The 15,420-nt window shown below is 39.3% G+C and overlaps 1 protein-coding gene and 1 pseudogene across 1 annotated transcript; both read left to right on the top strand.

The window, feature by feature from the left end:
- Positions 1-2,673: 2,673 nt before the first annotated feature.
- On the top strand, positions 2,674-12,418 carry LOC149407255 (uncharacterized). The gene is made up of 4 exons (XM_089619643.1): positions 2,674-2,812; positions 7,274-7,385; positions 8,363-8,450; positions 11,825-12,418. The coding sequence occupies exons 1-4, from the start codon at positions 2,674-2,676 to the stop codon at positions 12,353-12,355; spliced, it is 870 nt and encodes a 289-aa protein (XP_089475769.1). The 3' UTR covers positions 12,356-12,418.
- Positions 12,419-13,190: 772 nt separating this feature from the next.
- On the top strand, positions 13,191-14,804 carry LOC149407254 (anthocyanidin 3-O-glucosyltransferase 2 pseudogene; annotated as a pseudogene).
- Positions 14,805-15,420: the final 616 nt, after the last annotated feature.

Here is a 15,420-nt window from a genome sequence, read left to right as displayed (position 1 = left end):
AAGAACGTAAGTTGCTTTGCTTGACTTTAAAATAATTTCAATATTTGATTTATTTCCTTGTAAATTTTCAGAAAAATGAGGACGGCAATCCGGACACCTTGCTTGGAAACTATCAGAAGGTCTATACCAAGAAGGGTGCGTGGACCTCGGCGGAGAGCGAAATGGCATATGTAAGTTTTAAAATAACTTGTTTACTTAATAACATTTATTTAATAAATTTAAATTTATATTCTTAACGCGTACAGAGTCGAATGCAAGAGCTCGTCGACGAGCAAAGGAGGCAGGCCACTGACCAAGGATTACCAAAAGACTTGGAGGCGTAGGAGAGATATGCCATGCAGGAGGTTCTCGGGGTCAGGTCTGATCATCTTCCGGGGATTGGCTCGGTTGTCCCGAGAGGATTGGCTATCAATGGGCAACGAATCGACGATAGTCAAGCTTCTTCTTCTGCTTCACAAGGACCGCCAGGAGTATTGATATCGATGTCGAGTTTCTTAGGAGAGCTCCTTCAAAACCTTCAAGCTGCAAGCATTCCTGGTATGCGGATTCCAGCCTTACCTCCCGACGTAGCTCAGATGGTATCACAGTTCTGTCCGTCGACTCAGCCAGGGAGTAGCGCTGCCTCACAGCAGACTCCTACGCAGGCAAGGATGCATTCACCGCAGACATCTTCTCAGACGATTCTTGAGCCACCATCAGTGACACGTCCGACTCAAACTATTCCTGATCCACCATCTACAACACGTCCCGCTCAGAAGGGTAAAGGGAAAGCAACAACAACAGGGAGCTCGAAGGGCAAAGGATCAGGAGCACGGAAAGGAACGGGACCTAGAGGAGGGCGACCGGGAGGATCCGAGACGTAGATGTGCATCTCATAGACTGATATTTTGTTTTATTTTGTTATGTGAATATCGTATGACATATGTATGACGTTTATATATGAGATATTTACGACTTTTAAGATATCATATTTATTAATTTATAAGCATTTTTTAATCATTTAAATTAATTAAAAAATGATTTACACAAATAAAAAAACAAAGATTTTGACGCGATTACTCGCGTCTAAAACATTTCGCAGTTTCCAGCTGGAAAGTTTTTAGACGCGACTTCTCGTGTCTGTAGGATTTTCATAAATATTTTCAGACGCGACTTATCGCGTCTATACCTCTCCCGCCAAAAGGCGGGAATTATTTGTTGCAACAGAAAAGGGAGATACAGACGCGACTTATCGTGTCTGTAGAATTTTCATAATTATTTTTAGACGCGATAAGTCGCGTCTATATCTATCCCGCCAAAAGGCGGGAATTATTTGTTGTAACAGAAAATGGAGATACAGACGCGACTTTTCGCGTCTAAAAGTCGTGTCTAACATTAGACGCGACTTCTCGCGTCTGTTTACCAACAGACACGAATATACAGACACGACCATTGTCGCGTCTGATGTCGCGTCTATTAAGTAAATAGACGCGACTTTTGGAGCTTTAGACACGACTTTTGTCGTTTCTCCAGGATAAACCAAAGTGTTCTTGTTGTTTTTCTAGTTTGTGATTGCCCGTTATGCAAATTAATTGTTTCCTCGTCTGATTGCTTGGATCATTAGCCATTAGTTGCTAAGATAATCCGCAAGTTGAAGAATAAAGTTTCTACATTTATAATTATGTCAGAATTGAATGTCTCACGCTCATATATATTAATACTTTAGATTAAAAGAATATTATAAAAATACAGCCGTCCAAATATTATTCATTTAGGTTAACCATTACTCATTTAGCAATTTGAAATTATATATTCAAATTATCTTACTTCCATGTAATTATTCGTTATTGAAATACAAGGTCTTGAACTAAATCTCAAACATCGATTCGAGGAAAATAAGGGGGTGAAATTATTCTTATGATGATTGTATTCACACTTAACGGCGATTATATATAACTGCATATAAATACAATGTGAAAACAATACTATATAGGGCCTATATATATTATCATTTGGAAGATGTAACTTATAATCGTATCTATGCTTTCCTACTTATTAAAAATTATTTACAATACCAAATTGACGAAAGTACCATGTAAATCTTCTAAAATGTAACAAATCTACAAGATGTTACGTCATCGAATCAGCTATTTACCATAAATTTACAAAAGATTGGCTATTTAGAAAATCCTCTAATTTTGGTGGCTAAGTTAGTTAATTATTTACTATTATTTACACTTGTTTACAACTATTTACAAATATTATCATGAATCTGGCTCAGAAAACATGTTCTGGTCTCACTCTTCGTCGGGGATAACTAGGTTCCACGACAATGGGCGTTCGCGTCGTGATTCGCTCCACGCCGTATTGAAATACATCAATCTATCGGGCCTAAAAGGCAAAGACAAAACAAAATTTGAGAGTACTAATGAACAAATAAAAACCTTACAAAAACCATTCGCGGAGCCGTTTTTTCCACCTCCGTCGCGAAGCCGGTCCCACAGAAAGTCCCTCAAAATCAAACAATATTGGAGTTTCGCCAAAAGATCGTTAACCTGGAGACCTACTTGAAAGGCCCTGACCTGAATCCAGACTTACGGCCGGACTCGATATTTTCCGTCCTCTCAGTGGAGGTGTGCCTCTCCTGATGGGTATGTGCCGAGTAAATTGCAATCGCATCCTCGATATGCACCCATGCACCCGCAGTTCCTAGCGATCGACCGAAAGCTCGACTTCCTCATCATCGAGGCTGGGATCTCGTTCCCAGAGATCTGTCGGTCCTTCACCGGGTGCCCCTACCTTCTCTTCTTTGGTGTTAGGCAGAAATCTGCAAGCAAGAAAAAATGCAAATCTATGTGTGTGTGTGTGTGTGTGTGTGTGTGTGTGTGTGTGTGTGTGTGTGCGCGCGCGCGCGAGAGAGAGAGAGGGGGAGAGAGAGAGAGTATACGCTAATTAATAGGCATTAATTTTAATGGTTGTTCAAAACTCAAATAAAAAATGCCTATATTTCATCAACGAAAACGCAAAAAACAAAAAGGGCAATATTGTAAAGCCGAAATCACCCACAAGATGCCACGTCACCAAATTGATTATTTACCTAAAATTTACAAAAGTTTTTCTAATTAGCAAGTCCTCTAGTTTTTATGGCTTGATTAGCTAACTATTTATTAATTTATTAGTGACAAGATTCCTTTTAAGTGTTTTGTTCACAATATTTACTTTAATTTAAGTTATTAATAATTCTTCAATGATTTTTTTTTCAAATATACTTCGTAAGAAGACTCCTTACTCATAAACCATTTTTTTTTAGTAAACATATTACTCATGAGCCATGCCTATACACTAGGGATGGCAATTTCGTGTTCGTATCATAACTGTGTCGCGCTAATCGTGTTTGTATTAAAAAAAACTCTTAGAACCAAATCTCAACATTTATTAATTGTGTTTAAAGTTTATACCCACATCCGACCGTTTGTTTTTTTACATATCCATGACCGTTCAAATTAAACCATTTAATAGTCATGTTAAATAGTTTATTTAATCGTGTTTAAACATTCGGACTCAATTAATTGCGGTTAAATTATCAAAAACATAGTAGTCATAAAAAAGTCTTAAAAAAATAAAAATAAAATAGCCTTCGTACAAAAATTATGTCAAATATCAAAGGGAAATGAAGCAAAGTGATGGAGGGTAAAAGTAAAACAAAATATTATATTGAAATTTCATGGAGAATAATAGAGGGAATGTTATGGAGGGGATATGATCTCAATATTAAACTAAAAATGTATAGTTACATGAAATAATAATAGAAGTCATTGTTATTGTGATTGTGAATTGTAAATTGTGATTGTTCGATATGAATTGAATTAAAATCAAATAAAATTGAATACGATACATTATTATGAGACTATTGTTATCTTGATTGTATATTGTGAATTATGAGAACACCACTAGACATACTACTTAAATTAATAATTGAAAACAACTGATTCGATAGATTATTATTGCTTTCTTGAAGTCAATTGATATAGCACTACAAGAAATATCACTTCTGACGGAATCCCAACAGCGACTACAAATGTATTCGCCGGTTATTTTTAAGCAGCGGCGACTACATTTAAACTGTGGTGACTACATTTGTAGTTGCTGTAGAATTTCGACCCACTAAGCCCCACCTCGTCCAAATATAGCTTAATTTTAAATGCACCCACGTTTTAGCCCAGTAAACATATAAACAATTCATTCCCCGCGTTTTCTTGACCTGCAGATTCAATTGACGACAACATTAAGATAACAAATTTTTGACGAGCGCATCTCTGCGGCCTCTCCGCTCTGCCTTAGTGAATTCTCCTCTCGATCATTCGAAGGCCCTCACCTTAACTCTGGTGACGGGACCATCATCTGCATCTCTCACGCGGACAAAGATTTCTCTCTCAGAGCACTTTGGATTTCTCTTTGGTGATTGCCAAACTACGACGACGAGGATTTCGCTTTTAGCTTTTGGTTCCTTCCCCGCTGACGACCAGACTCCTTCTTCCCAGTCAGATGTTTTTGTTTCCGGCTGATAGGGATTATGTCTCCATAACTAGTTATATCTATGGATTCAAGTTTAGGTTTTTGAATTTAGAATTGGAATTTTCTTATAAATTTGAGTCACAGAACATCATAATTGGAATTCACCTTGATTTTTTTGGGCTAGATTTGTGATAGTTGGTTTTCACTTCATCTTTGACCGTCGTCGGAAGTCAAGAGATTTTCATCTTTTTCCACGTATCTTGCTGATTAAGGGATTTATATATATATATATATATATATATATATATATATATATATATATATATATATATATATATATATATATATATAAGATTTAGGGTTTTTTTTATTTGGGGATTGATTGAAATTATAATATACTTAAACTGTAGTTGGAAATTCATATCATTGTGCTCTTTGATTTTGAACACATGTTACAGCGTAATATGAAGATAGGTGAATGGTCAAGTCTAATCGATACGTGGAGAAATTCGCATTTTAAAGAATTGAAGTGGACTTTTATAGCCGCCCAAACTGCTTATGTAAGTTCCTAGATACTGTTTTATTATTAATTAGTTAGGAAGTGAATCAATCAAAGATCAGATCCTATAATAAATTAATGTTCTAGAGTAGGACGAGATAAAGGAAATAATAAAGACGTAACTCATCATCTAATCTTTATTCTGAAGTTGACTTGGTTTTTTTTCTTTCTTTTTGTGTTACACTTTATCTATTATATGTTTTTCCGGTAGTTAGTTGGGATTTCAATGCAACTTGGAATTTCGCCATTTTTATAGTTGATATATTCTACTCTCTGTTGTTGTTAGGTGTTATTTATCAGGCACAAAAAAAAAAACCCCTGAAGTTCTTACTGAGACCAAGTCAGTTAATTTGTGTTGGACTCTTTCAATGCAAAAGGCAAACAAAAAAAAAAATCAAAGAGTAATGTAGCGGGAGTGGAGAATATATGCCTAATGCAATTATTTTCATGATGGACAAGTATTGATATGTAATACATGTTTCACAATATATTACACAGCCTGGAAGATAAGGTGAAGTTTCCAACGCATTCATAGAATTCTAAGCAAAATTGTTTGTATGTTTCTATGATTCTAAATTTAGCGGTTGAGAATGTTGAGCAAGGCTTTAATCAAACGTTGATATACGCTTTTAACTCCTCCTTAGAGATGATAGCTACACTTTGGTTTTTGAATGTGCATTGATGATACTTTATTTAGTATTTTTTAAGGAAAAATAATTAAGGTGTTGAATTCACCTCAGAAACACATGGACAAGGTCCGACAACAACGCGATGTTGATCCGAACGATCACACTACAGATGAAGAAATCACGAGTCAAATATTGCAATCTGGCCGCTCGTACACCAAGGGAACTGGACCAAAGTTGCCAGCAAAGGTTCTCCTTTATACACGTGGTGATGGAGCATCTATGCCGACACATGAGAATTCATATTTCATGATCGATGGTCTTCGAAAGGTGGCATCAAACGTAGAGAAGATAGGGGCATACTTGAAGTCAATTGATCCAAATTTTCGTTTTTAAAGAACAGATATCGAGTCGACTATCTCACCTTAACACCCATTAGGAGACAATGACGAGGAAGACGACGATTAGGGTTAGTTTCTAATGTGGTTAGCTTTCATTTTAGTTCTATAATCTACGAACTTTTTGTTTCACACTTAACAAAACACCATTGACTATGTAGGAGATTTTTAGCTTTCATTATATTTGGGTTACTTGTTCATATTTTTAAGTGTGAATGATCACGAATATCAGTTATTTTTTATATCTGATGTAGTAACTTTTTTTTTACAATATTTCTCAAGCTATCATTTATATATTATCAAGATATGTGGTTAAAAATCGATATTATTAAAAAAAATATATATATACCAACAACGACTACAATTGTAGTCATTGCATGAAAGCGCAACAAGGAATCTCCGACCACAGATGTAGTCGCCTCTGTAGTCGCTGATTCGCAACAGCGACTACTTCCTTATGAAATAGCGACTACATATGTAGTTCCTGCTCCTATAATATCTTGTGGTGTAGTATTGACTATATGTTATCATACGTGAATCGATATTGATATTAATATACGTTATTTTATTTCATTTTATTTTCTAATATCAATTTTATATTTATAGTTATAAATAAATAATTTTACATATATAATATTAATCGTATTTAGCTGAGTTGTAATCATGTTATTACTCGTAATCGTATTAATTGGATCATATTCATGCGGGTCGTAATCGTATTTCGTGTCAACCATTTAATAATCGTGTTAATCGAACTTTAATCGTGTTAGTGTAATCGTATCGTTTTGACTCATTATTTAATCGTGTTAACATGTTTGATTCAATTGAAAACTAACTCATTTATTGAGATTCAAGTCCATTTTACCTCGTATCGTAACCGTTTTGTATTTCAGGTTCGGATCAAATTGACATCTTTACCTATACCGAGCTCTTTTATGTCTTTGATTAATCTCAACTTCTATTTCTATCTTTCTATCTATACTTATCTTAAAAGAGTGGTGGGCTAGATTGGGAAATGTTTCGTCCCTCCTGGCTGAGTGCCACATGAAAAATTTACTGTCAGTATAAAACAGACTATCAAATACGTATTACGTGTGGGGGCCATACCACTGAAAGCGTGTAATTTGTATTTTTGTTTTTCACCGTTCACGTAGTTTTCACATAACACGAGAACACTGCAACTATCTTACATATAGTTAATCCTGACCTAACGGTAGCGGGACGGGACGGAATCCCTGCTACCGTTACGCACAGTAACGGGAGCGGGACTCCCGCTACTGGTGACAGACGGAACTCTCGTCCCGTTAGGTTGGCTAACGGGATCCGGTGATCCCGTTAGTCCCGGTTTTTTTTTTAAATCTCGGCCGTTGAATCAAAGATCCAACGGCCCAAAAAAAAGATCCGTTGAATTTTTTACCGTTTTTTTATAGCCGTTATACATTTCGGCTTCTTTTTATCTTTTTTTTTCTAAAATCTATAAATACCCCCCCATTTCATTCATTTTCTTGACACCTTTCCTTCAAACTCTCTAAAACTCTCTCAAATTCTCTCAATCTCAATCTCAAATTCTCTCAAACTCTCTCGATTTTAATCTCAAATTCTCTCTAACGCTTTCAATTTTTCATGGCATCCTCATCCCACAACCGAGGAGGTCGAAGGGGAAGAGCTTCCCGAGGTGAATGAATGCACCGTTTTGAAGAAAATTAGTTGCACTTGTCCCAAAACGCCCCCGACACAACCACCCAATACTCTTTCGATCCAAATTATGTTGCTCCTACTTTCAACCATTCGGAATTCACCGAAATTCCAAACACCCAAATGCCATATTACCCTCAAATGGATCCCGAGCAAGCTTATCAAGCTCAAATTCCGCCATCCGAAGTGGCTTTTCAAGAATTTCAAGTATTCGAGCAACATTATCGTGAATCCCAAAATCCAAATGAAGAAGAAGATGACGATGTAACCCAAAATCCAAATGAAGAAGATGAGGACGAAGAAGAAGAAGACCTACCACCACCACCACCACCTCAACCTCGAAGTCAAGTTCCACGACCTCGACAACGTGAACAACAAGAGGAGACCCAACAACGATGACAACGATGAGCACGACAAGAACAACAACAACATCAACAACAACATGAAGGTGCTCAACAACAAAAACAACCACCTCAACAACAACAACCACCACGACGTCGTGCTAGGTCCGTTGTGTGGACCTTCTTTGAAGAGGTGATTGCGAACGGCGAAAAAGCCGGAAAATGTCACAGTTGTGGCAAAATCTTCAGCGCTCACAACACAAGAGTCGGGACGTCGCTATTGTGGAGTCATCACAGGCACTGCCATGGGACTCAATCTGGAGCCTCGTCAAGCCAGGTAAGTCACATCGATCCTGTAAGCTTTAAACATGAGTTAGTAGAATATTTTGTTTCCACCGATCAATCTTTTAGTCATATCGAATCTCAAGGCTTCGTTAGATTCATTAGTTCTATAATTCCAAACGTTCCAATAATGTCTAGGAAAGCTTTGAGATCCGATATCCTAAAATGGTTTTTAGGAGAAAAGGAACAAATGAAAGACACAATATCATCTGGTAGGTATTGTTGGAATCGATCTAGGGTTTGAGAAAATAATTAACGTTTCGGTAAGCGGCGGAATTTTAAAAATTTTCTTTTACAAGTAAAACAGTTTTTACTAACCTAGACAAGTGCAAGTACATGTAATTAAAAACCAATATGAGCTAGAAGTTTACTAACCTTTCTTGAAGCTTGAACTTTGAAGAAGCTTGTGGAAAGTTTGCAACGCTCGTCTCCCCTCGCAGCACGTCTCTCTTTCTTTCCTCGGCACCTCGAGCAACCACGAAAGTTTCTATCACTAAATCACTCGAAAAGAAGGAATCAGTGAGTGGGCACTTTTAAACACTACGACTTAAGAACGAGTCTCGAAGTCGCAGAGCTAAACACTAGGTCGAGTGAGGACCTAGGTGCCAAGACAAGAAAAATCGAAAATATAAACTAAAGAGAGAGAGAGGAAGGGGCGGCCAAGTCTAGAGAGAGAAGCTCTCAATCTCTAAAACTTTGGATGAATGAAAAGTGTGGAATGAGGCTCCTATTTATAGGAGAGGTCTCACCTTCAATAAGGTAGTTTCCTCTTCTATAGAATATCACATATTCATGAGCCAATTTCCCTTTTCCTTCAAAGAGGTGCACGTCCAAGACAAAACAAGTAAGTCCTTGGATTTGTTTCCTCTTTTGTTTGCTTCTCTCTTGACCATATTTGGGCGCCCACCATGTTTCCTCTTAGGGGGAAATTTGTTTCCTCTTTTTCTTTTGGCAAGTATCTTGATACATTTATGCACAAAATATTCTCTCTTCCTATGGGTATTATGGGCGCCTATCACCTTCTAGAAGGGGCTTCTAGAAGCTTTTCCATTTTGTTCATGACAACATGAAAAAGGCCCATTAAGAATTTTCAATAAAATTCTTATGAAATGAAATTAATCAACAAGGCCCAATTAATCATATTATGGCCGAGTGTTACTTGTCATCAAATGACCATGTCAAAAAATTTATTGACATTCATTTCATCCTATGTCTCAAAAGACAAAAATACCCTTTTGACAATTTTCGTTCTTGTTTTGACTTAGCTTCCAGTTTAACTATTCCTATCGATGTGATTCGTGACAGTGACCTCATGGACCCAAATGAACAAAGCTTGAGCTAAACACTTGGACTCAAAAGTTCACAAACCTTTTCCAAGTTTAGCTTAATGCCAACTGACTCCACTAAAGAGTTGACACTGAAAATCTCTCGGTTCAAATGAATTTATTTTCTACTCAAGAATTCGACTTAATTACGATGAGCGGATCCACTGAATATTATCTATGTTTACCCTTCATGAATGTCATCAGCTAGTCGGGATTTACTAAATTACCATTTTACCCTTCTAGCTGTTATTTCCTCAACTCCTTTGTCGCTTGTGAATAAGTTAGAAACAATGTATTGACGAGGAGCTAACAAGTCACATTGTTTCATCCAAAAGAGTCAGGACTCAATTTGGACACTGGCCAGTTCATTTATTCACACTCCAAGGAACAAAGCATGAGGTGACATACATTGCATTTCAGCAATCTTGTACATGAATTCCATATCTATGAGAACTTCACAAAGTTACTCATGACAGACTCACAACTTAGTACTTCACCAATAGGCCTTGTTCGGAATCACATAGTGAGTCCGAACTTTGACTTTCTCAAATGAGAATACTAAGGTGTGAAATGGCATGTCTCATTTCAGGATTAAGGTAAGCATGATGCAATTCATACATAGTGACTTCGAGACATAAGAGGTTAAATGGTTTGTTCTTATATTGTCTCTAGAAGTGCACTGGTCAATTCAGTACCTTCGGAAGATACCTAGAAGAACTATAGAGTCCCCAACTCTCAATGCCTCATAACCAGACATCATAGATTCTTCTAACAATCATACTGAGGTCAATAGTCCTTTGACCCTAAGATTGCGAATATATCGTTTTAAGCAAACTACGAAGAGTTTGTTCATGCAAATCTACATTTGTCTCTTCGTAAGTTGTTTAGTTTGTTTATGGACTAAAAGACTTTGGTTTTATCATAAAGCTTCAGACAAGGAAGATTGAATGAATGTTTCAACTTTTTATTAATGAATAAGCAATTACAAGCAAGAGTCTTCGTAAGACTATATGACATCAAATGTACATAAATAGACACTACTACTCTTCTTGTGGGCACCATTGACAACAGGTATAGCATAGCCTTAACCTCGGATATCTGGACTGGTCAATCTAAGATGGATTTCATGAGCGTTGTAGTGCACAATATAGACGACGATTGGAACCTAAACAAACGTATCATAGCCTTTAGGATGATAGAAGGTTCTCACACTGGTGAAAACATCTTAGACATCATAGTTAGTGTTATAGGTGAGTGGGGTTTGACCAATAGGATTATATCTGTAACCTTAGATAATGCCACAAGCAACAACGCCATGATTAGGGAGCTAAAGGAGAAACTTAACGTTGACGATACCCTTTTGCATCAACGTTGTGCTACCCACATCATAAACCTTATTGTTCAAGCCGGAGCCGCTAGTTATGACCCTTCGATCAACAAGATTAGGAATTACATTAGTTGGATAAATAGTTCAACCTCTATAGCAGATGAGCTTAAGATCAGACGCCTTAGAGTAAACGGTCTCCAAGAACACATCTTTCACCTAGATAACAAAATTAGGTAGAATTCTACCTTTCTTATGTTGACCAACTTCTTATCCGAGCATCACGTCAATGTTATTGTTTCTTACATTAACAGCGAACATGGCGAAAACGCTATATCCGAATATGATATTAGGATGACTGAATCATTTGTTTCTTTTCTCGAATTTTTTTACAAAGAAACTTGTTATCTCTCTGCTGTTTACACTCCTACTTCTTTTCTCGGTCTTCATACTATGACCGCAATTGCTGTGCATCTTGATAAATATAAAAACGAAACAATTTTCAAGATTCTATTCAAGCAATGACAGCCAAGTTTCTAAAATATTGGGGGGCTGGAAAGGTTCCATTATTATACGGTTTTAGAGCCATTCTAGACGTCCGATGTAAAATTGGTGGTTTAAAAATTTTTCTGAAGTACATTAGAAACCATTTCGTGGACCAAGATTACGTTGCACTTGATCTCGCGAGGATCGTGCAAGCTTTTTTTTGTTCTTTTCAAGGTATACGAGGCGAAACTCCTACCGCAATATCGAGCACAACCATCTCAATCACAGACGCAGTATCCGAGAAGACACCAATACACGAATGTCTTCGTCAACGCGCCCGCTTACAGCCCATCGCCTCAACAACAAGAAGCTGGGACAAGTCAGACGAGGTCGAGCGCAACCGACGCACGGTCCCATCCGGAGATCCAAGAGTACGATCGGAACGATTGGGTCAGGTCGGATGACGAAGCCATCGACCTCTTGGTTTGGTGGAGACAGAATGCGAGGAGGTTCCCAGTCTTGTCATCTATGGCACAAGACATCCTCACCATCCCTGTTTCAACCGTGTCATCTGAGGCGGCTTTTAGTAGCGCGGGCCGCATCATCGACGATAGAAGATGTAGCTTGAAACCGGAGATGGTCGAAGCATTGACGTGTGGTAAGGATTGGATTCAACATAGAAATCGAGCACAAGAAACATTCATGTGCTTCGATATTCTTGACGATTTTGAAGTTGATTTCACAAATGTAAACATAAATGGTTAGACTAACTTGTATAACTAAGGGATATCCCGGCCCTTGTCCGGGATAAATTTTCAAATAATTAACGAGGAAATGGGTGCTCTTTTTCCTCGCTGTCGCACCTTTTTAGGGGTCGGTGAGGTTTTTTAGGAGGCCCATTTTTAATTTCACATTCTTCTTTATTATTTTTTCTACCCATTTACTTCAAAATCTTTTCAATTAAGTCCTTGTATATAATTATTTAACTTCATTTAAATCTTCATTTCTACCCACTTAATTTAAAATCTTTTCAATTACATCATTTTATTTAATTATTTAACTTCATTCAAATTTTTTTTAAATATTTTTTCTTTTTTTTTTACGTCTAACGGGGTCCGAATCCCGTTACGCGGGACTCCCGTTACCGTCCCGTTCATTAACGGGACGGGACTCCCGTTAGTCCCGGTAACGGGAGTCCGGGCTTGGCGGGAGCGGGAGTCGCGGTACCTCCCGCCAAGCCAGGTTCATATATAGTACCAGAGTGACTCATAATTATTGAGCAAAAAAAAGTGACTCATAACATTATCTAGTTATTATAATTTATAAATAAGAGAAATCAGATCCACAACAATTATAAAAAGGACAAACAAAACTGATTCAAATTAAACATTCTAACATTACCACTATATCTATATAAGCCAGAATAGTTACCTACTATTCATATAGACTATTCTTTTTGTTTTTAACCAATCTTGATACGACACGTCACTTAAATAAATTATCTTTTTTGTAAATTTAAAATTTTAAAAAAAGCTTTCATTGATATAACCCTAAAACGAGGCAACATACGAGCTCGCTGTTAATGGCAAATCTCCTCGCCAATATATCCTTGCACGTTTCCCTAGTATACATATAATTCAAGAAAATTCAACTGCTTTAATGTCATCTTGGTATACAGGGGTTAGAAGCAAAAAAATGAAAGCAGAGCTGATTCTGATCCCCTTCGCTTTAAGAGGTCATCTAAATGCGGCAATGGAGTTGGCGAAGCTCCTCGTCACTCGCAGCAACAGGCTTTGCATCACAGTCCTCCTTATAAAGCCTCCCAGAGACCCAAACCTCGCATCCTACGCCGAGTCAGTCCTCGCCTCTTTTGCCTCGGACCGAATCAACTTCCTCGACATCTCCTTGGGCGCCGACGAGACTGACATGGGCGCAGAAAGCAACCCCTTCATCGCGTCGGACCGGTTCATCTTGGGCCACGCGTCCCGCGTCAGAAGCGAGGTCCTGTCCCGGCCCCAACTCGCGGCGGTGGTGTTGGACATGGCGTGCATGTCGCTGGCGGACGGGCTCGCCGTCCCGGCGTACACGTTCTGGCCCGGCAGCGCAGCGTCCCTGGGCCTCAATCTCAACGCCAAGATTCAAAGCCGGAGCACCATGGACTTGGACGCCGATCATCCCTTGCCTGGTTTCAGACAGCCCGTCCCGGGCCGTGTCCTCCCTCCAGTCCTCTCCACCGCCGCTGCGCCCGTGTTCCTGGACGGCGCCAAGAGGATAAGGGCGTCCAGAGGCGTCGTGGTCAACACCTCGGCGGAGATCGAGCCCCACGCTCTCCAAGCCTTGATCTCCGGCTCGTACCCCCCGGTGTACGCTGTGGGGCCCGTATTGCACGTGCCGGAGATCAGCGGAGAAACAGGCCCCGTGGCCTTCTCGGACGACGCGGGGCTCATCATGGCGTGGCTGGACCGCCAGCCTCCGGCTTCGGTGCTCTTCCTGTGCTTCGGAAGCATGGGTCGGAGCTTCCGCGTGGATCAGTTGAGGGAGATTGCGACTGCCGTTGAGTCAGCGGGGATTCGGTTTCTGTGGTCGCTCAGGCAATTCGGCTCCGATCCTGAAAAGAGCCTCCCGGAGGGGTTTCTGGAGCGGACCGCCGGGAGGGGAAGAGTTGTCGGGTGGGCCCCGCAGGCGGCTGTGCTGGGCCACGTGGCGGTGGGTGGGTTCGTGTCGCACTGTGGGTGGAACTCGGTGCTGGAGAGCCTGTGGAACGGAGTTCCGATCGCCACGTGGCCGCTTTACGCGGAGCAGCAGCTGAACGCCTTCCAGATGGTGGTGGAGCTCGGGCTGGCCGTGGAAGTCAAGATGGATTACAAGCTCGGCTTCGAAGAGGATGATGACAATAGTGGTGACGTGGCACTTATCGGCGCCGATGTGATAGAGGCGGCGATTGGGAAGGTGATGGATGAAGAGAGCGAGGTACGGAAGAGGGTCAAAGAGATGAGCGTCAAGTGTAGAAACGCCTTGGTCTCCGGTGGCTCTTCTTTCTCTTCGTTGGATCGTTTCATCAGCGACGTTTTCGATAATCTCAACTTCAATTAATTTTTTTTTTTACTTCATTTGCGGATAGAAGTGAAGTTTGTGGATTCGAGTTTCGAGTGAGAATTGGGACAAAATTTTCCATGTATTAACAATAATTAACGGTTCACATTGATGAACTTTTTACAGTAACAAACTGATGTAGAGATAGTATAGGAAAGAGATATAGCGCGATTAATTTGGTGCAAGCAATGCTTATTAATTTTCCATTAACAAGAAGCTGCCAAATTACATCGATGGAGATAACTCATATAGTGTTTTTGGAAGGGAAATAATGTACAAGGCAATAAAAATAAATGTAAATTAATGCACCAGACAATTACAAATACGTTAAAGAAATAAAAAAAAAGCCAACTAATGCTCATTAAGAGCTTAAACATAAAGTCATGATGAATCTTCCGGTTTTGACGTTGATAGAATTTGGTCTATTTCTGGCTTTTGCGATCCCATGATTCCATAAAGGAAACTCCGAGTAATTCCGTATCACAAACTCTACAAGATTCATAAGTAAAACATGGAAAACCATGAAAAAAGCGTTAGATTAACGAATGTTGAAAAAAAAAGGGAAAAAAATGCATTGGTATTGATGGATGAGCAATGCCGATGTCTTCTCATTGATGGACGTCCTTCATCCGCTTTAGGGCCACCTGTGTGTCATCGTCCAGTACCCAACCTATCCTCTGAACCAGATTTCCACCACACCCGAAGATTTCAAAATATTACTGCAAGACAGTGAAGAT

The sequence above is a fragment of the Urtica dioica genome, chromosome 1 (assembly GCF_054948205.1).
Source record: "Urtica dioica subsp. dioica isolate 48M chromosome 1, U.dioica_male_clone48M_v1_H2, whole genome shotgun sequence".
NCBI lineage: Eukaryota > Viridiplantae > Streptophyta > Magnoliopsida > Rosales > Urticaceae > Urtica > Urtica dioica.
Note: the sequence above shows the minus strand (reverse complement) of the source record. Positions and strands in the feature narration are given on the sequence as shown.